Consider the following 23,038-nt stretch of genomic DNA (forward strand, 5'->3'; position numbering starts at 1 on the left):
AGATTCTCTGATACGCCACACATATAACCTATTTTTCTTGAGATATTTTTATTTCCTATATAACTCTTTAAAGAAATGGATTTCCATTTACCAATTATTTTCTTAGAAGTCATTTTTAATCCATTATTAATTAAATAAGTAAGAATTTTACAACAATAATTTTCAATACATTCATTAACAACTCCATCATTAAATTCTTCGAGATTATTTTCATAAATATAATTAAATATTTCATTTCGATGATATTTAATTGCATACATATAAGAACGTTTAAAACTTAATCCTCGTTTAGCACATAATTTAAGAATTTCAATTTGATTTCCAGCAACTGCAAATAAAACAGAACGAGCAAAATGCATTTCATCTGATTTCTCAGCAAAATATTTAAAACATTTCATAGCTCCAAAATATGCACAATATTCTATTAAGAAATTTGGACTATTCTTTAATATAAAGTTATTTCTTTCATAAAGGAAAAATCCAATTGCATTAACATTTTCTTTTTGAATTATTCCTTTCAGTTTTTCAAGATTATCTTTACAAATTGCATCTACAATTGGTGATGGTTTTCTTCCTGGATGAATAAATGTAATATGTCTTTCCCAATTATTTCTTTTAAGATTTTCAATTCCAACAGCCAATTCTTTTCCATAAGGATAATCATAAAGATTAAATTTTTCTTTCCGATGTGCAAAATATAATGAATTTATATCTGCAACAAACTCTGATTGAATGAGATGCTGTTCTATCATTGTTTCTAAAAGAAAATATGCTTCTTGTGGATTTAAACCATAAAGAAATTGACTAAATTGTTGAATTAATGAAATATTAACATTATAAAGTTCTTTTTCCTTAGATTCAACTAATTGTAAATAAACTAAATATACTTTTTCATTTTTTGTAACTGAAGCATATCCATCATAAGTTAATTTAATAAGAATTTTATTGAATGAATATGGAAAGACAGAATTATAGTTTCTTGTACAGAAGTTCCAATATTTTCTTGCTTATATAAATCAATTGTGATTTTTTCAGATGTTTGAGTAACTTGATTTCCAGCAATCCACATTTTTAAGCTAAAACGAATATTTCTTCGATCCTTCTCAATTGACTTGTTTTCACACAAACAACTCCAACCGCCAAAATAACCTCATTTAATATTAAACAACTGTTTAATTGTTATTAAGATTTGGGAAAGTGGTTACGTCTAATTATTTTCACAAAAAATTTTTTAGCTTCTCTTTGTTTTTCCATTGGTAAAAAGTGACGATATATTTCTTTTTCAACGAAAAACACATTATTTAAATCAAGAATAAAAAAATCGACTCTTTTTTCTATCATTTTCAGATATGATTGTGACTATGATTTGATTGAAATGATATTAAGGTTTCATTAAGATTCTTCTGCTGAGTTTTGAGAAAAAGTTGTTAGAATATGCATATAAAACATGTTTTCTTATACCAACGAGTATTTTCTATCCAAAAAGTTTATAACCATAAAATATTTGAATAATAAATTACGGTTTCTAAACCGTCGTACAAAATACTAATTTTTTATCGAAATTCAGCAGAAAAAATCTTTAAATATTTCGAATTAATGAAATATAGCAAATGTAAATTATTATATGAAATTTTAAATAGAAAAAAAAGTGAGTTTCTAGAGTCTTAATGATCTTTCGGCATGTAAATTTTCATAATAAATTCACTTTTTCTCAAAATCGATAATATTTATTTTAGAAAAAACCTAATAGCATATTTAGCAATGTTATTGTGCATATTAATATATATAAACAATCAAAAAATTATTTCATAATTTGTTGATCAAATTTCGAAATATTCAATTCATATAAATAAAAGTCATATGCTCAAATAATCCGAATCTAGCCAAATAATTTTTACTACAAAATTCTTTTAATGTTTTAAGTGTATATACTTGAAAAAGTAATTACAAATTTTCTGAAGGTACATCTCCGAGTCTGAACAATCTGATTTGGGTTCAAACGATTTTCGGTTTAACCACAAAAAGTGATTGTTCCTGTTTGAATTCCTTGGGGTTGAACAGCCCATGGTCTCCATTAATCTATGTGTAACAAATATTTTTAATTCTAAAGTTTTGAAAAGAAAATATTATTTAAATATATATCATATGTTATATACTATGAAAATGGATGGTGTTAGTCCAAATTTTTGGAGAATTTAATTTAGAGATTGAAAATTGAAGAAATATAAAATAAGTCGTGTAAACTATCATAAAATTAATATCATGATTATACTCATTTTTTTATGAATAGCTTTTATATAAAATTTCATATGGAAATTATTTATTATCTTTTATTTTGGATCATTTTAATATATTTAAAAAATAATTCAAGTATTATTTTACTTCGTGGATACATGTTGCCATATAAAATTAATAATTTTCACAATAAATACAACTTATGTCATAAAACTTTTTTATTTGACTTTAAGAAAGAATTATAAGATCATATTTAACAGATTTTTTATCATTCTAGTGGACATATCAAAAATTTTGACTGTATTTGATATAATTTACTTAACCTTAGGTATAACATACATTTTATTATAAATGTCTAACTACCCCCCTACGAATTTGAACAAAAGATTTTTTACAGGCACCTCCCAATTGGTGATATGTGTACTTTACATCAAATTCGAATATTATCGGAATTGGTCTGCGGTTGTGCAATTTACCCATTAATAATTTCCAAATATTATTTTGAAAATTTAAATAATTAAAATAAATTTCAAATAAAACAAATAAATATCTTTAGCATTAATATCAATTCCTTCTTGTTCAAGAAGTAATTTAACTATTTCTGTATAACCATTTTCAGATGCATACATAAGTGCTGTTTTAAATAATTTAAATAATTTCCAAATATTATTTTGAAATATAAAATTATCAACACAAATCTTAAATAAAACAAATAAATATCTTTAGCATTAATATCAATTCCTTCTTGTTCAAGAACTAATTTAACTATTTCTGTATGACCATTTGAAGATGCTCTCATAAGTGCTGTATTAAATAATTTAAATAATTTCCAAATATTATTTTGAAATATTAAATTATTAAAATAAATTTCAAATAAAACAAATAAATATCTTTAGCATTAATATCAATTCCATTTTGTTCAAGAACTAATTTAACTATTTCTGTATGACCATTTCTAGATGCATAAATAAGTGCTGTATTAAATAATTTAAATAATTTCCAAATATTATTTTGAAATAAGAAATTATTAAAATAAATTTTCAATAAAACAAATAAATATCTTTAGCATTAATATCAATTCCTTCTTGTTCAAGAAGTAATTTAACTATTTCTGTATGACCATTTTCAGATGCATATATAAGTGCTGTTTTAAATAATTTAAATAATTTCCAAATATTATTTTGAAATATAAAATTATCAACACAAATCTTAAATAAAACAAATAAATATCTTTAGCATTAATATCAATTCCTTCTTGTTCAAGAACTAATTTAACTATTTCTGTATGACCATTTCTAGATGCATACATAAGTGCTGTAAAAAATAATTTAAATAATTTCCAAATATTATTTTGAAATATTAAATTATTAAAATAAATTTCAAATAAAACAAATGAATATTTTTAGCATTAATATCAATTCCTTCTTGTTTTAAAACGTATTTAACAAGTTCAATATTTCCTGATCCAGATGAAAATACCAATGTGTCATGAGGAATTGCATGCTCTTTTAGAAAATATTCAACTAAAAAAATATTTCCAATAATTGCTGCTTCATTAATAATATCATCATTGGTTTTCATTCCTTCTTTAACTAAAAATGAAAATATTTCATAATTATGATATAAAATACAAAGCTTTCCTAATTCTTCTAAATTATTAATTTCTTTTAATTTATTTTCATAAATATATTTAAAGATATCATTTCGATGGAACTCAATTGCTGCTTCATATGCATCTTCAAATGATGAATGATTTTGTTCACATAAATGAATGACTTCAAGATTTCCACCTGCAACTGCATATTTACCTGTGTTTATTACTTTTGCACCATTCATAAGTAAATATTTAAAACATTGAATTGATCCCAAAAAATGCTGCATAATCAATTAATCTAACATTTCCTTTATTAACTAAAGAACACATTTCATAAAGTGATGGAACAATAAATTGATTAAAATCAAAATTTGTTTGTGATGATATTTCTTGAAGTTTTTCTATTTCATCATTTCTAATTATTTTTTGCTATTTCATTTGGATTATGTCCTTCTCTGATTAATTTCTTATGTAATTCCCAATCATTCTTTGAAAGTTCTTCATAATTTGGTAAGACATGTACAAATAAATGTTTCCTTAAACCGATTGATTCTTTATCTTTAGACACATGATGCCCAAAATAAGCACTCTTGTTGTTTTTTTACAATGTTTGGTTCAAGAAAATTATGTTCAATCATAGCTTCAAGAAGATAAAATGATTCATATGTATGTTTATTATTAAGAAATCGCCCAAATATATCAAATATATTCGATTTGATTTGATTATTCTCTTCAAATGTTCTTATTTCTTTTATAATATTTAAAAATAAATCCACTTTATTATTTTTAATCACAAAGGAATAATATATCATTTGAATAATAATTAAATCATAAGATAAAGGATGGATTTTATCAAATTTGTTGACTATTAAATTTAAAGATTTAGAGGAATTCTCTTCATTCAAACTAAAAATTGCTTGATTTATTGATATAAATGTTTCCCATTTGCAAAGTTCATTTGGCCTCATGTGGAAAATATTAATAACGGATATACCAATTCAAATTTGAATTAAAATTTGAGAGTATAAACCAGTGAAAAAGTTGAATTTATCAAGCAAAAATGAAAATGCCATATTTCATAAAATAAAATAATAAAAGTAAGCTTATTATTATCGCCAATTAAAAGTACATTCCAAATTATTAAAACATATTATAAAATATTCAAAATAATAAATTTTGGATTAACATCAATTCCTTCTTTATCTTAAAGTTATTTTATTATTTCTAATTGATATATAAAGTGCTGTTTCAAATTATTAAAACAGTCAACGAACGATCCTCTTTCCAGAATTCCTTTTAATTATTAATTTATATGCACAGTCAATACTACTGATCAGGCTATCCTAAAAAACTTTCTAACACAATTCTACATCAAAATATTTAAGGGAATCGTTTATTCCGTCGGACAGACCTAGTCAAAATCTATGATTCAAAAAAATTTTTGCGGGCAATAACAACAACAGAAACCATGGCAAACCGACAAGAAATTAAAGCAAAATATTGTACTTTGGGTAAATAAAAAATTACCTAAATCAATAAAATAAATACAATTTGAGTAATTAAAAAAATGTTAAAATATTCAATAATATCAATTATAATTCTAATCTTTCATCAATCTGATTTTTTATTGCCAATTTGCAAGTGTGTGTTTGGCGAAACAATAACGGCCACCACGTAAAGTTATGAAAAAATGGTACGATAGAGCATCACAGAAAAGTATTTGAAACCGTTAATCTAATTTCTTTTATGATAAACAATCCAACTCATCTTCAAATAGTAGACACTGAATTCTTGCAAAATGAAATTGAAAGACAACAATCTTTTTTGTTATATAAAACAATATTTTCATTAAATGAAACGAATATAAAAACTTCAGTCAAAACGACGATTTCTTTAATTGATTCAGAATATACATTTTCTTTTAATAAAATGATTTGTAGATTAATATATTCTGCTTTTTTATCAAGAATGAATCAAGAAGAAATATATTTTCAATATTTAAATCTTCTTCAAGATCAAATAAAACAAATAAAACGAAATGACAAAGGAATTTTTTGAAATATTATCAGAAATACTTCTAAATATACATTCGAATGAATCTTATTATCTTCTTGAAAAGATGATTCAACAAAAATACATTAAAACAAAAATGATTCAAGAACAAGATTTCCCTATTTATAAAGAAGTTTCAAATAATGATAATGAAATTCATAATCAATTAATTTTAGAAGGAGTTAATCCGAATGAAATCTCAAAAATTATTCGAAATGATGAAATAGAAAAACTTCAAGAAATAACATCACAAAATAATTTTAATTTTAATCAAATGATTAAACCATCAGTTTATGAAAGATTTTCATTTATTAACAAAGAAAATATTCCATTAATTAATTATGCAGCATTTTTTGGCTCAATTGAATGTTTTAAATATTTATTATTGAATGGTGCAAAATTAAAAAACACAGGAAAATATGCAATTGCAGGTGGAAATCTTGAAATCATTCATTTATGTGAACAAAATCATTCATCATTTGAAGATGCATATGAAACATCAATTGAGTTTCATCGAAATGATATTTTTAAATATCTTTATGATAATAACATTTTAAGTCAATATAATTTAAATGAAATGAGTTATAAAAGTATTTTCTATAATAATTATGAAATTTTACTATTTTTTGAAAGAGAAGGGCTCAAAATAAACAATCGAATAATTCGAAAGTTAATCATGAATGATAATATAATTTTGATTAAGTTATATCTTAAAAGAAAAAACAAATTCAATTTCATGAAATTATATCAATATCAAAAACTTGAAATCATGAAATTAATTCTATCACAAGAAGGAATTGATATTAATTTACAAGATATTTCTTATATTATTTTAAAATTTCATTGAATAATATAAAATTTCAAAATAAACATTGGGGATTAAGTTTAATATTTAATACATCACTTATGCAAATAATTAAAGATAATCGTAAAGGAATATTTAACTTTCTTGTTGAACAAAATAAAATTGATTTTAATATTCAAAACATGAATTTCTTTTATATAATTTTTCTTTTAATGTAATAATATTTCTTCATAATAATTGGAAATTCTTATAAATATTTGAAACAGCATTAATGATAGCGTCACAAAAAGGAAATATTCAATTTTTGAAAAAAATTCTTGAATATAAAACAATTGATATTAATATTAAAAATATGAAATTCTTTTATTTAAAATTTGTTTTAATAAAAATGATGTTTCAAAACAATATTTGGAAATTAATATAAAAATTTGAGACAGCATTTATGATCGGATGTAAATATAATCAATATAATATTGTTAAAGAACTTCTTGAACAAGATAAAATTGATATTAATTCTAAGAATATTTATTTGTTATAAATAACATTTATTTAAATAAAACATTTTTTCATTTTTATATTTGGAAATTATATGAATTATTTACGACAGCATTAATGATTGTATGTGACTATAATCATTATAATATTGTTAAACTACTTCTTGATCAAAAACAAATAGATATTAATGCCAAAGATGTTTCTTTATTATAATAAAATGATATTTCAAAATAATATTTGAAAGTTAAGCAAATTATTTGAAACAGCACTTATTTATGCAGTATTTAAAGGAAATACAGAAATTGTTAAAATTCTTCTTGAACAAAAAGGAATTGATATCAATAATAAAAATGATTTTTTTTTTATTATTTAATATTTATTTCAATAAATTTATAATATAAAATTTTATTTGGAGATTAACTAAATCATTTGAAACAGCATTAATGATTTCATGTAAGTATAATCATTATGATATAGTGAAAATACTTATTGAACAAAAAAGAAATTGATATTAATGCTAAAGATATTTATTAATTATATATAAAATTTAATTATACTAAATGATATTTCAAAATAATATTTGGAAATAATTAAATTTATTTGAAACGGCACTTATTTATGCAGTACTTAAAGGGAATATAGAAATTGTTAAAATTCTTCTTGAACAAAAAGGAATTGATATCAATTATAAAAATAATAATTTGTATTATTTAATATTTTTTTTAATCATAATATTTTAAAAAATAATATTTGGAATTTAATTAAAATATATAAAACAATACTTTTTATAGCATCATGGAAAAGTTTTGATAAAATATTTAAATTACTTCTTGAACAAGAAAATATTGATATTAATTCACAAAATATTTCAACATTATCATTAAAATATCATTTAATAATTACGAATTTCAAAATGAATTTTGGTGATTCTAATAAATATTTAATACATCACTTATGGTTGCATGTAAAAATGGACATTTATCGATTGTACAAATTCTTCTTAAACAAAAAGGGATTGATATCAATGCAAAAAATATATCTTTTTTGATCACAAAACATCTTTTAAATATTTAATACATAAAATTAATATTTGGGGATTAAACGAAACATTTGAAACAGCGCTTATGATTGCAAATAAAAAGCACCACATTTTAATAGTTCTTGAAATACAGAAGTACAAAGAATCACAATGATTATCATAATAAATAATATAAGCCATAAATTTTGAGATGAAAAATGATACTAAAATATTTTCATGGTAATATATAAACATTATTAAAACGTAAAATTTTGTAAATTTTTATTCAATAAACATTGTTTTATAATAAAATGAAATAGAAATAAAAATAATGATTGAATCAATATCTCATTACTTATTTTTATCATATCTCGAGAAAGTGTTTGAAATGTGGTGAAAATACATATCAAAAAAAATCATAGATATAATTATCTTCAAATTTTTATTTACATTCCTTAACACCATCATAAATTTGAAAATAAGTCTAATAAATGCATAAAGAGTAAATCGAAATCTGACGAGTGAATTGAATTGAACAACGAAGAAATAACCGTCACCGAGATAAAGTAAAGAAACGATTGAATTGAAAGAAGTTAAGTGTTCGGTTATTTACAAAACAATTTTTCAACATTAAATAAGTTATGCAACAGCAACAACGAAAGCCAGCGAAAATTCTTCTTATAATTTTAGATGGACTTGGAGATACTACACAAGAAATTGAAGGCCGTCAAGGGACATGTTTAGAACTTAGTCGACATCCAACGTTTGATTCTTTTACACGCACAGGTTTAGTTGGATTGATGGATTCAGTATCACCAGGGTTACCATGTGGTAGTGACACAGCACATTTATCGTTATTTGGTTATCCACCTTTTACTTATTATAACGGTCGAGGAGCATTTGAAGCATTAGGAGGAGGTATGCCTATGGAACCAGGGGACATTGCATTTAAATCCAATTTTTCTACTATGTATGGAGATGTCGTTCGATATCGTCGTTGTGATCGACATTTTGAAGTTGAAGGTCCAATATTATGTCAATATTTAGATGGAGTTAAGATTCCAGAATTTCCTGAAGTACAAGTTTCCATCGCTTATGCCACAGAACATCGTTGTGCAGTTCGAATTCGTGCTCCTAACATGAGTGATCACATTACAGGCACTGATCCAATTCATGACAATTTACCATTACTTCGATCAGAGCCATTAGATGATGATCCGAAGTCATTTTATACTTCTAATATTGTTAATAAGTTATCTGATGTTTTACGGGAGAAACTTAATTCACATGAAATCAACAAGAAACGTATTGAAGAAGGGAAAGAACCAGCGAATGTTATTTTTGCTTCGTGGTCCAGGGGATGCGTATGAATGTTGAAACATTTGAAAAGCGACATCAAGTTCGTACATTTTTGATAGCGCCGACAGCCATCATTGCCGGCTTAGGGATCAGCGTTGGTTTACCCATTGTTAAAGTCGACGGAGCGACCGGTGACATGGACAGTAACTACAAAGCTAAATCCAAATCAGCGAGTGATCATATTATTAGTGAAGAATATGATATGGGTATTGTTCACATTAAAGGTACAGACGACGCTGCGCACGACGGGAAACCGAATAAGAAAGTTGAACTTATTGAACGAGCTGACGAAGCCATTGGAGAACTCATTAAGACATTAAGTGCATATGAAGTTGAACACGACGAACGCTTTATCATTGGTGTTGTTGCAGATCACACGACGTCGTCGAAGTGGCTTGACCACACATTCGAACCTATTCCAGTTTGTTTTACAGAAATCTCTAAAGCAGCAGAAGCGTTGGGATATCAGCACAAGCGTAACGAGACACCGTACATTCCATCAGATCATATTGAAAGTTATAACGAAATTACTGCCGCGCGTGGAAGTTTAGGACGCTTTTGTGGATCGAAACTTATGGAACTTTTATTGAAATTGTCCGGAAGGAAATGAAATGAAACAAAAGCATGAATGAATAAACAAATAAATTCCATATTTTATGTAAACATCTGTAAGGGGAAATTCAGTAATCACAACATAAAGATTAAATACATTTCCTCATGCATTATTTATCTCAAATGTAGAGCTTCAAACTTATCGTGACACTTTTTCTTGAATGAATTTATTTAATGAAATTTCAATGGGATATTGTCAGAAAAACCAAAAAAGTTGAATCAAGGATATCGTTTATACGATCTGTGAGAAGACATACGACAAGCTAGCAGCCGAACCGTAAAAGAATGCCGCAATCGGGAGTGCCACGGTGCAAAGGATGCTATATAATTTTAATGTTTTGACACCATCAGGATCTTCCTCAATTTTTATTTTTTCTTCTTCTTCTTTGCTATCATTTCCCTCAGGGTCATATTGTCCAGCCACAACTGTTATATCTTCGTTATTAAGTTCTTCATCATCAAGTTGGTTATCTTCATTTTCTCCTTCATTCTTACCATCTATAATATCTTTTTCTTCACTCATGAAATCGAACACGAAGAATGTATACATATAACCTATTACAGGCAAACATGCAATGACAAACAGAAGGTAAAGGACATTCTTACTAAATGTGATGTTAGGGATCTGAATTTTCATATCCAATTGTTAATGAATTAGAAGCTATCAAAACGAAGGCTTCTATTATATCTTTCACATTATCAGATACTGCAGAGTGTGGTCTACAAATCCCAAGAACTACAACCCAAACGCATTCAATTACAAGACACCCTATTGGAATGTCAAACCCACCAACGACTGCATAAACAATTTGGTGTGCAGTCGATGCTAACTCGAACCAACGCCAATTTTTACTTTTATAATCCTCAGCGATACTTTCATGTCCACCTAAAATGAGGCAAACTTTTGTAGCGAAAGGAAAAGCGACATTAAAAATTGCATAAAATGAAACTACTGGCCAATATAATCCATATGATGATTGTATTACATCCAAGAAGAGTTCAGTTGTTGGTATCAACAAATAATTTGAAATAGATATCACCAAATTTAACATTTTCTTGGCAACAAAAAGGATATTATCTTTACAATATGCCACTACATTAATTATTACTGACAAAACTATTATTATTGCATAACATATACAAGCCACTATGGTTAAATTTGTTTTCACACTATAAATAGGTGCAGCTATTATATGAAATATAAATAGTCCCATTATCACCGATGAAAACACTTGAATTGGAGTAATATGTGGTAATACAGTTGCGTTTGTCATTGATATAATTAGGGAAAAACCCAGGGAAGCCAAATATCATGAAGAAGAATATTAATTTACTTTCACATTTTCCAAGTGCATAAACTAATCCTCCAGCCGCTAACACGCCAATACCGACATAAACGAAAATCATGAAATTAAATGAAATTCCGGCGCCTATTAATGCTAATGCTGCAGCGCCTGGAACATTAACAAATGAACCTGAAACACCACGACATGTATTAATGACAAAGAAAAGTTGAAATAAAGTCCACGCCATTGAATATAAAACAAAATTGTCGACGTTTGACATTTGTTCAATTGGCGTAAATTGACTTTTAATTACTTCTATAAGGTTATAAGCCCATGAAAATAGTTGAATGGATGACTCACTTACTTTAGAACGAAAGATTTTAGTTGCCGCCATTCTTTGGAATGTTTGAATAACTGATATAGTTTCTTCAAGAAGTGATTTTGATTCCTTAAACAGGCCAAAGATTTGACCTAATGCTTCTATCAACATATTTCGTAATGATGATAAATTGAAAGAATTATTTCAAAGGATTTAATAACATCGTTGAAATTTCTTAACAACCGAATTCGATTCAAACAACTCTCTGACAAGTGTCACAATTTCAATTAAATTGTAACGTATTTTAATTCAAATGGTTTCTCAAATCAAATATTCGTAACGACAATTTCAATTGAATTGTAACGTATTTTAATTCAAATGGTTTCTCGAATCAGGTTTTCCTATCAAAAAGTTTATAACGACATCACCTACATCATTTTCAGAACAAAATTTAACTACAATATTTCATTAGTTTTATTTATTAAATCTTGCAGAAAAGAGAAACCTTAACAATGCAAGAATGTGTGGAATATTTCCATTCCTTTCATTTCGACTTCCCAATCATGTTTACATTCGCATATAGTAACTATAATCATAGTAATTAATAAAATGACGAATGTAACGAAATAAGCTAAAAAGAAAACACTATCACCACCACCAGCGTCATCAGTATATAAAATTGGATTATTACCCGATGATACGATTGACTGTCTTGGGCCAACTGGTTTATATAAGTTATAAGGATTTTGAACATTTTCGTATGTGCCGCAACCTAAAACAAATACATTTGAATGATTTATTGTATATTTTGATTCAAAAATGCTGTGAAAAGCCATCAAAAAGCTCAATTGAATAATTAACGGCTTCAAAATCTGACATGAGTTCACAAAAACATTGTTCAGCATCATTAATCATTTTTTACTTTAATTGGTCTGCAGCAGCACAATTTTTTACACCTACAAAAGCAAATTGCACCGAAAGAAATGAAAACCACTGCCAGCACCACTCCAACAGCAATCAAAAACGTAGTGAAATCGTTTTTTTCGATTACGATAATTATTTCGGTCTCTGGTGTGTCCGACGGCACGAGCGCCCAGTACGTGCGATTCAAGCAAAACGATTCAATTGTCATGTTTTCGACAGCATTTGGATACATTTCGACTTCTTTTTCATTTGTTATTAAAGGGCAATTTTTATTTATAGGAATTTTATCGCCTTTTTTTGTCATGTTATGTAAATATAAAATTTTATTATTTAAATTTGTTGTTGTTATACCACAAGGGTTCGTGTTATTATAAAAACAAGAATGAAAAATTTGTTCAATTATTGGATTCCCATATATTTCAATTTTATGAGTTTCTTTATTTCCAATAATTGTTAAATTTTTTATTATTAATTTACCGTTATAATTATTTATTGTATGATAATGTATTGATGAATCATATTTCGTTACATTCTTAAAGTTTGCAGATTCGATTAAAAAAGAAGAAGAAGATTCATTAAAATGAAAATTCATATCATCAGCAAGAACAAAATTTTGAGTAATGAAATTCCCATAAATAAAAAGTTCAGATGTATCTACAAATGTTATTATATTACTAATGTTAATAGGATTTAATGTATTTGATGTTAAAGAAGATGTTTCTGAAATACGTAATGGAAATGGTGGAACACTATTAACTAAAATGACATTGATAAATAATGGTAAATGATATGGAATTTGTTGTGTTATGATATAATTTGTAAATGTTATGTTTTTAATGAATGTACATGAACGACTTATACCTTTTGTTATAGAATTGATTTGTTCTGATAGTGTTTCTTGATTTTGGTTTTGATTTTCGAAGTAAACACCTTCAAAGTTATTACCGCAAATAGATAATGTAAATTCACTAAAATAAGAATAGTTTCCAGGCAAAACATTAGCAGTATAATTATTATCAATGATTGTAATTCGGTCAGAATACATTATAAACTTTGCAAAGGTATCAAATTGAAGAAATTGATCTGTGCCTGAATGATATTCGTAATTATAATCATTTAAATCTTTAACAGTAATTTCGGAGGTAAGTTGAATGAGAAAAAGAATGACCATTGTTTAAAAATGGTTTGACGGAATTATATCACAAATTCAAATTTTAATCTCAAACGAATTGTATTTGTCTCAAAAAGTTGGATTTCATCTCAATTTTGACTATTTCGTTAAAACCGTCGACAGATGTTTCTTTGCTTTCTGTTGTCCATTAAACAAATAGATTACATTAGTTCGCATGAATGCCCAATCATTACATCAATATTACCAAGCGATAGTGCAATTTTTAATGTTCCAAGATTTGCAGAAGTCTCATTCTGTAATTGGGTTGATGATTTCGAAATATTAATTCAAATCCCAATCAATGATAAAACATAAGAATACGGACCATTCACAAACAAAGACAATGTTTTTGGTTTCGATATGTCAAAAGCAGATGTAGAAAGAGAAACAAAATATAAAATCGAAGTGAAAAACACAAACATAAATCATTCAAATGTATTTGTTTTAGGTTGCGGCACATACGAAAATGTTCAAAATCCTTATAACTTATATAAACCAGTTGGCCCAAGACAGTCAATCGTATCATCGGGTAATAATCCAATTTTATATACTGATGACGCTGGTGGTGGTGATAGTGTTTTCTTTTTAGCTTATTTCGTTACATTCGTCATTTTATTAATTACTATGATTATAGTTACTATATGCGAATGTAAACATGATTGGGAAGTCGAAATGAAAGGAATGGAAATATTCCACACATTCTTGCATTGTTAAGGTTTCTCTTTTCTGCAAGATTTAATAAATAAAAAAAAAAAAAAAAACTAATGAAATATTGTAGTTAAATTTTGTTCTGAAAATGATGTAGGTGATGTCGTTATAAACTTTTTGATAGGAAAACCTGATTCGAGAAACCATTTGAATTAAAATACGTTACAATTCAATTGAAATTGTCGTTACGAATATTTGATTTGAGAAACCATTTGAATTAAAATACGTTACAATTTAATTGAAATTGTGACACTTGTCAGAGAGTTGTTTGAATCGAATTCGGTTGTTAAGAAATTTCAACGATGTTATTAAATCCTTTGAAATAATTCTTTCAATTTATCATCATTACGAAATATGTTGATAGAAGCATTAGGTCAAATCTTTGGCCTGTTTAAGGAATCAAAATCACTTCTTGAAGAAACTATATCAGTTATTCAAACATTCCAAAGAATGGCGGCAACTAAAATCTTTCGTTCTAAAGTAAGTGAGTCATCCATTCAACTATTTTCATGGGCTTATAACCTTATAGAAGTAATTAAAAGTCAATTTACGCCAATTGAACAAATGTCAAACGTCGACAATTTTGTTTTATATTCAATGGCGTGGACTTTATTTCAACTTTTCTTTGTCATTAATACATGTCGTGGTGTTTCAGGTTCATTTGTTAATGTTCCAGGCGCTGCAGCATTAGCATTAATAGGCGCCGGAATTTCATTTAATTTCATGATTTTCGTTTATGTCGGTATTGGCGTGTTAGCGGCTGGAGGATTAGTTTATGCACTTGGAAAATGTGAAAGTAAATTAATATTCTTCTTCATGATATTTGGCTTCCCTGGGTTTTTCCTAATTATATCAATGACAAACGCAACTGTATTACCACATATTACTCCAATTCAAGTGTTTTCATCGGTGATAATGGGACTATTTATATTTCATATAATAGCTGCACCTATTTATAGTGTGAAAACAAATTTAACCATAGTGGCTTGTATATGTTATGCAATAATAATAGTTTTGTCAGTAATAATTAATGTAGTGGCATATTGTAAAGATAATATCCTTTTTGTTGCCAAGAAAATGTTAAATTTGGTGATATCTATTTCAACTTTTCCTTTCGCTACAAAAGTTTGCCTCATTTTAGGTGGACATGAAAGTATCGCTGAGGATTATAAAAGTAAAAATTGGCGTTGGTTCGAGTTAGCATCGACTGCACACCAAATTGTTTATGCAGTCGTTGGTGGGTTTGACATTCCAATAGGGTGTCTTGTAATTGAATGCGTTTGGGTTGTAGTTCTTGGGATTTGTAGACCACACTCTGCAGTATCTGATAATGTGAAAGATATAATAGAAGCCTTCGTTTTGATAGCTTCTAATTCATTAACAATTGGATATGAAAATTCAGATCCTAACATCACATTTAGTAAGAATGTCCTTTACCTTCTGTTTGTCATTGCATGTTTGCCTGTAATAGGTTATATGTATACATTCTTCGTGTTCGATTTCATGAGTGAAGAAAAAGATATTATAGATGGTAAGAATGAAGGAGAAAATGAAGATAACCAACTTGATGATGAAGAACTTAATAACGAAGATATAACAGTTGTGGCTGGACAATATGACCCTGAGGGAAATGATAGCAAAGAAGAAGAAGAAAAAATAAAAATTGAGGAAGATCCTGATGGTGTCAAAACATTAAAATTATATAGCATCCTTTGCACCGTGGCACTCCCTGATTGCGGCATTCTTTTACGGTTCGGCTGCTAGCTTGTCGTATGTCTTCTCACAGATCGTATAAACGATATCCTTGATTCAACTTTTTTGGTTTTTCTGACAATATCCCATTGAAATTTCATTAAATAAATTCATTCAAGAAAAAGTGTCACGATAAGTTTGAAGCTCTACATTTGAGATAAATAATGCATGAGGAAATGTATTTAATCTTTATGTTGTGATTACTGAATTTCCCCTTACAGATGTTTACATAAAATATGGAATTTATTTGTTTATTCATTCATGCTTTTGTTTCATTTCATTTCCTTCCGGACAATTTCAATAAAAGTTCCATAAGTTTCGATCCACAAAAGCGTCCTAAACTTCCACGCGCGGCAGTAATTTCGTTATAACTTTCAATATGATCTGATGGAATGTACGGTGTCTCGTTACGCTTGTGCTGATATCCCAACGCTTCTGCTGCTTTAGAGATTTCTGTAAAACAAACTGGAATAGGTTCGAATGTGTGGTCAAGCCACTTCGACGACGTCGTGTGATCTGCAACAACACCAATGATAAAGCGTTCGTCGTGTTCAACTTCATATGCACTTAATGTCTTAATGAGTTCTCCAATGGCTTCGTCAGCTCGTTCAATAAGTTCAACTTTCTTATTCGGTTTCCCGTCGTGCGCAGCGTCGTCTGTACCTTTAATGTGAACAATACCCATATCATATTCTTCACTAATAATATGATCACTCGCTGATTTGGATTTAGCTTTGTAGTTACTGTCCATGTCACCGGTCGCTCCGTCGACTTTAACAATGGGTAAACCAACGCTGATCCCTAAGCCGGCAATGATGGCTGTCGGCGCTATCAAAAATGTACGAACTTGATGTCGCTTTTCAAATGTTTCAACATTCATACGCATCCCTGGACCACGAAGCAAAATAACATTCGCTGGTTCTTTCCCTTCTTCAATACGTTTCTTGTTGATTTCATGTGAATTAAGTTTCTCCCGTAAAACATCAGATAACTTATTAACAATATTAGAAGTATAAAATGACTTCGGATCATCATCTAATGGCTCTGATCGAAGTAATGGTAAATTGTCATGAATTGGATCAGTGCCTGTAATGTGATCACTCATGTTAGGAGCACGAATTCGAACTGCACAACGATGTTCTGTGGCATAAGCGATGGAAACTTGTACTTCAGGAAATTCTGGAATCTTAACTCCATCTAAATATTGACATAATATTGGACCTTCAACTTCAAAATGTCGATCACAACGACGATATCGAACGATCATCTCCATACATAGTAGAAAAATTGGATTTAAATGCAATGTCCCCTGGTTCCATAGGCATACCTCCTCCTAATGCTTCAAATGCTCCTCGACCGTTATAATAAGTAAAAGGTGGATAACCAAATAACGATAAATGTGCTGTGTCACTACCACATGGTAACCCTGGTGATACTGAATCCATCAATCCAACTAAACCTGTGCGTGTAAAAGAATCAAACGTTGGATGTCGACTAAGTTCTAAACATGTCCCTTGACGGCCTTCAATTTCTTGTGTAGTATCTCCAAGTCCATCTAAAATTATAAGAAGAATTTTCGCTGGCTTTCGTTGTTGCTGTTGCATAACTTATTTAATGTTGAAAAATTGTTTTGTAAATAACCGAACACTTAACTTCTTTCAATTCAATCGTTTCTTTACTTTATCTCGGTGACGGTTATTTCTTCGTTGTTCAATTCAATTCACTCGTCAGATTTCGATTTACTCTTTATGCATTTATTAGACTTATTTTCAAATTTATGATGGTGTTAAGGAATGTAAATAAAAATTTGAAGATAATTATATCTATGATTTTTTTTGATATGTATTTTCACCACATTTCAAACACTTTCTCGAGATATGATAAAAATAAGTAATGAGATATTGATTCAATCATTATTTTTATTTCTATTTCATTTTATTATAAAACAATGTTTATTGAATAAAAATTTACAAAATTTTACGTTTTAATAATGTTTATATATTACCATGAAAATATTTTAGTATCATTTTTCATCTCAAAATTTATGGCTTATATTATTTATTATGATAATCATTGTGATTCTTTGTACTTCTGTATTTCAAGAACTATTAAAATGTGGTGCTTTTTATTTGCAATCATAAGCGCTGTTTCAAATGTTTCGTTTAATCCCCAAATATTAATTTTATGTATTAAATATTTAAAAGATGTTTTGTGATCAAAAAAAGATATATTTTTTGCATTGATATCAATCCCTTTTTGTTTAAGAAGAATTTGTACAATCGATAAATGTCCATTTTTACATGCAACCATAAGTGATGTATTAAATATTTATTAGAATCACCAAAATTCATTTTGAAATTCGTAATTATTAAATGATATTTTAATGATAATGTTGAAATATTTTGTGAATTAATATCAATATTTTCTTGTTCAAGAAGTAATTTAAATATTTTATCAAAACTTTTCCATGATGCTATAAAAAGTATTGTTTTATATATTTTAATTAAATTCCAAATATTATTTTTTAAAATATTATGATTAAAAAAAATATTAAATAATACAAATTATTATTTTTATAATTGATATCAATTCCTTTTTGTTCAAGAAGAATTTTAACAATTTCTATATTCCCTTTAAGTACTGCATAAATAAGTGCCGTTTCAAATAAATTTAATTATTTCCAAATATTATTTTGAAATATCATTTAGTATAATTAAATTTTATATATAATTAATAAATATCTTTAGCATTAATATCAATTTCTTTTTGTTCAATAAGTATTTTCACTATATCATAATGATTATACTTACATGAAATCATTAATGCTGTTTCAAATGATTTAGTTAATCTCCAAATAAAATTTTATATTATAAATTTATTGAAATAAATATTAAATAATAAAAAAAAAATCATTTTTATTATTGATATCAATTCCTTTTTGTTCAAGAAGAATTTTAACAATTTCTGTATTTCCTTTAAATACTGCATAAATAAGTGCTGTTTCAAATAATTTGCTTAACTTTCAAATATTATTTTGAAATATCATTTTATTATAATAAAGAAACATCTTTGGCATTAATATCTATTTGTTTTTTGATCAAGAAGTAGTTTAACAATATTATAATGATTATAGTCACATACAATCATTAATGCTGTCGTAAATAATTCATATAATTTCCAAATATAAAAATGAAAAAATGTTTTATTTAAATAAATGTTATTTATAACAAATAAATATTCTTAGAATTAATATCAATTTTATCTTGTTCAAGAAGTTCTTTAACAATATTATATTGATTATATTTACATCCGATCATAAATGCTGTCTCAAATTTTTATATTAATTTCCAAATATTGTTTTGAAACATCATTTTTTTTTTTTTTTATTTTAAATAAAAGAATTTCATATTTTTAATATTAATATCAATTGTTTTATATTCAAGAATTTTTTTCAAAAATTGAATATTTCCTTTTTGTGACGCTATCATTAATGCTGTTTCAAATATTTATAAGAATTTCCAATTATTATGAAGAAATATTATTACATTAAAAGAAAAATTATATAAAAGAAATTCATGTTTTGAATATTAAAATCAATTTTATTTTGTTCAACAAGAAAGTTAAATATTCCTTTACGATTATCTTTAATTATTTGCATAAGTGATGTATTAAATATTAAACTTAATCCCCAATGTTTATTTTGAAATTTTATATTATTCAATGAAATTTTAAAATAATATAAGAAATATCTTGTAAATTAATATCAATTCCTTCTTGTGATAGAATTAATTTCATGATTTCAAGTTTTTGATATTGATATAATTTCATGAAATTGAATTTGTTTTTTCTTTTAAGATATAACTTAATCAAAATTATATTATCATTCATGATTAACTTTCGAATTATTCGATTGTTTATTTTGAGCCCTTCTCTTTCAAAAAAAATAGTAAAATTTCATAATTATTATAGAAAATACTTTTATAACTCATTTCATTTAAATTATATTGACTTAAAATGTTATTATCATAAAGATATTTAAAAATATCATTTCGATGAAACTCAATTGATGTTTCATATGCATCTTCAAATGATGAATGATTTTGTTCACATAAATGAATGATTTCAAGATTTCCACCTGCAATTGCATATTTTCCTGTGTTTTTTTAATTTTGCACCATTCAATAATAAATATTTAAAACATTCAATTGAGCCAAAAAATGCTGCATAATTAATTAATGGAATATTTTCTTTGTTAATAAATGAAAATCTTTCATAAACTGATGGTTTAATCATTTGATTAAAATTAAAATTATTTTGTGATGTTATTTCTTGAAGTTTTTCTATTTCATCATTTCGAATAATTTTTTGAGATTTCATTCGGATTAACTCCTTCTAAAATTAATTGATTATGAATTTCATTATCATTATTTGAAACTTCTTTATAAATAGGGAAATCTTGTTCTTGAATCATTTTTGTTTTAATGTATTTTTGTTGAATCATCTTTTCAAGAAGATAATAAGATTCATTCGAATGTATATTTAGAAGTATTTCTGATAATATTTCAAAAATTCCTTTGTCATTTCGTTTTATTTGTTTTATTTGATCTTGAAGAAGATTTAAATATTGAAAATATATTTCTTCTTGATTCATTCTTGATAAAAAAGCAGAATATATTAATCTACAAATCATTTTATTAAAAGAAAATGTATATTCTGAATCAATTAAAGAAATCGTCGTTTTGACTGAAGTTTTTATATTCGTTTCATTTAATGAAAATATTGTTTTATATAACAAAAAAGATTGTTGTCTTTCAATTTCATTTTGCAAGAATTCAGTGTCTACTATTTGAAGATGAGTTGGATTGTTTATCATAAAAGAAATTAGATTAACGGTTTCAAATACTTTTCTGTGATGCTCTATCGTACCATTTTTTCATAACTTTACGTGGTGGCCGTTATTGTTTCGCCAAACACACACTTGCAAATTGGCAATAAAAAATCAGATTGATGAAAGATTAGAATTATAATTGATATTATTGAATATTTTAACATTTTTTTAATTACTCAAATTGTATTTATTTTATTGATTTAGGTAATTTTTTATTTACCCAAAGTACAATATTTTGCTTTAATTTCTTGTCGGTTTGCCATGGTTTCTGTTGTTGTTATTGCCCGCCAAAATTTTTGAATCATAGATTTTGACTAGGTCTGTCCGACGGAATAAACGATTCCCTTAAATATTTTGATGTAGAATTGTGTTAGAAAGTTTTTTAGGATAGCCTGATCAGTAGTATTGACTGTGCATATAAATTAATAATTAAAAGGAATTCTGGAAAGAGGATCGTTCGTTGACTGTTTTAATAATTTGAAACAGCACTTTATATATCAATTAGAAATAATAAAATAACTTTAAGATAAAGAAGGAATTGATGTTAATCCAAAATTTATTATTTTGAATATTTTATAATATGTTTTAATAATTTGGAATGTACTTTTAATTGGCGATAATAATAAGCTTACTTTTATTATTTTATTTTATGAAATATGGCATTTTCATTTTTGCTTGATAAATTCAACTTTTTCACTGGTTTATACTCTCAAATTTTAATTCAAATTTGAATTGGTATATCCGTTATTAATATTTTCCACATGAGGCCAAATGAACTTTGCAAATGGGAAACATTTATATCAATAAATCAAGCAATTTTTAGTTTGAATGAAGAGAATTCCTCTAAATCTTTAAATTTAATAGTCAACAAATTTGATAAAATCCATCCTTTATCTTATGATTTAATTATTATTCAAATGATATATTATTCCTTTGTGATTAAAAATAATAAAGTGGATTTATTTTTAAATATTATAAAAGAAATAAGAACATTTGAAGAGAATAATCAAATCAAATCGAATATATTTGATATATTTGGGCGATTTCTTAATAATAAACATACATATGAATCATTTTATCTTCTTGAAGCTATGATTGAACATAATTTTCTTGAACCAAACATTGTAAAAAACAACAAGAGTGCTTATTTTGGGCATCATGTGTCTAAAGATAAAGAATCAATCGGTTTAAGGAAACATTTATTTGTACATGTCTTACCAAATTATGAAGAACTTTCAAAGAATGATTGGGAATTACATAAGAAATTAATCAGAGAAGGACATAATCCAAATGAAATAGCAAAAATAATTAGAAATGATGAAATAGAAAAACTTCAAGAAATATCATCACAAACAAATTTTGATTTTAATCAATTTATTGTTCCATCACTTTATGAAATGTGTTCTTTAGTTAATAAAGGAAATGTTAGATTAATTGATTATGCAGCATTTTTTGGATCAATTCAATGTTTTAAATATTTACTTATGAATGGTGCAAAAGTAATAAACACAGGTAAATATGCAGTTGCAGGTGGAAATCTTGAAGTCATTCATTTATGTGAACAAAATCATTCATCATTTGAAGATGCATATGAAGCAGCAATTGAGTTCCATCGAAATGATATCTTTAAATATATTTATGAAAATAAATTAAAAGAAATTAATAATTTAGAAGAATTAGGAAAGCTTTGTATTTTATATCATAATTATGAAATATTTTCATTTTTAGTTAAAGAAGGAATGAAAACCAATGATGATATTATTAATGAAGCAGCAATTATTGGAAATATTTTTTTAGTTGAATATTTTCTAAAAGAGCAT

At 26.3% G+C, this 23,038-nt stretch overlaps 4 protein-coding genes across 4 annotated transcripts; 2 read left to right on the forward strand and 2 right to left on the reverse strand.

Moving 5' to 3' along the window:
* Positions 1-8,840: 8,840 nt before the first annotated feature.
* GO595_000226 (Metalloenzyme superfamily protein) lies at positions 8,841-10,168 on the forward strand (the record flags this gene model as incomplete). Its single annotated transcript, XM_067915146.1, has 2 exons — positions 8,841-9,461; positions 9,557-10,168. The coding sequence occupies 2 exons, from the start codon at positions 8,841-8,843 to the stop codon at positions 10,166-10,168; spliced, it is 1,233 nt and encodes a 410-aa protein (XP_067779681.1).
* A 234-nt stretch (positions 10,169-10,402) lies between these two features.
* On the reverse strand, positions 10,403-10,720 carry GO595_000227 (uncharacterized protein; the record flags this gene model as incomplete). Its single annotated transcript, XM_067915157.1, has 1 exon — positions 10,403-10,720. The coding sequence occupies one exon, from the start codon at positions 10,718-10,720 to the stop codon at positions 10,403-10,405; it is 318 nt and encodes a 105-aa protein (XP_067779682.1).
* A 4,212-nt stretch (positions 10,721-14,932) lies between these two features.
* On the forward strand, positions 14,933-16,342 carry GO595_000228 (uncharacterized protein; the record flags this gene model as incomplete). The annotated part of the gene is made up of 1 exon (XM_067915168.1): positions 14,933-16,342. One exon carries the CDS (start codon positions 14,933-14,935, stop codon positions 16,340-16,342), a length of 1,410 nt encoding a protein of 469 aa, XP_067779683.1.
* Positions 16,343-16,607: 265 nt separating this feature from the next.
* Positions 16,608-17,934, reverse strand: GO595_000229 (Metalloenzyme superfamily protein; the record flags this gene model as incomplete). The annotated part of the gene is made up of 2 exons (XM_067915179.1): positions 16,608-17,639; positions 17,767-17,934. The coding sequence occupies 2 exons, from the start codon at positions 17,932-17,934 to the stop codon at positions 16,608-16,610; spliced, it is 1,200 nt and encodes a 399-aa protein (XP_067779684.1).
* Between the last annotated feature and the right edge of the window lie 5,104 nt (positions 17,935-23,038).

The sequence above is a fragment of the Histomonas meleagridis genome (assembly GCF_020186115.1).
Source record: "Histomonas meleagridis strain 2922-C6/04-10x chromosome Unknown contig_1, whole genome shotgun sequence".
Taxonomy (NCBI): Eukaryota; Parabasalia; order Tritrichomonadida; family Dientamoebidae; genus Histomonas; species Histomonas meleagridis.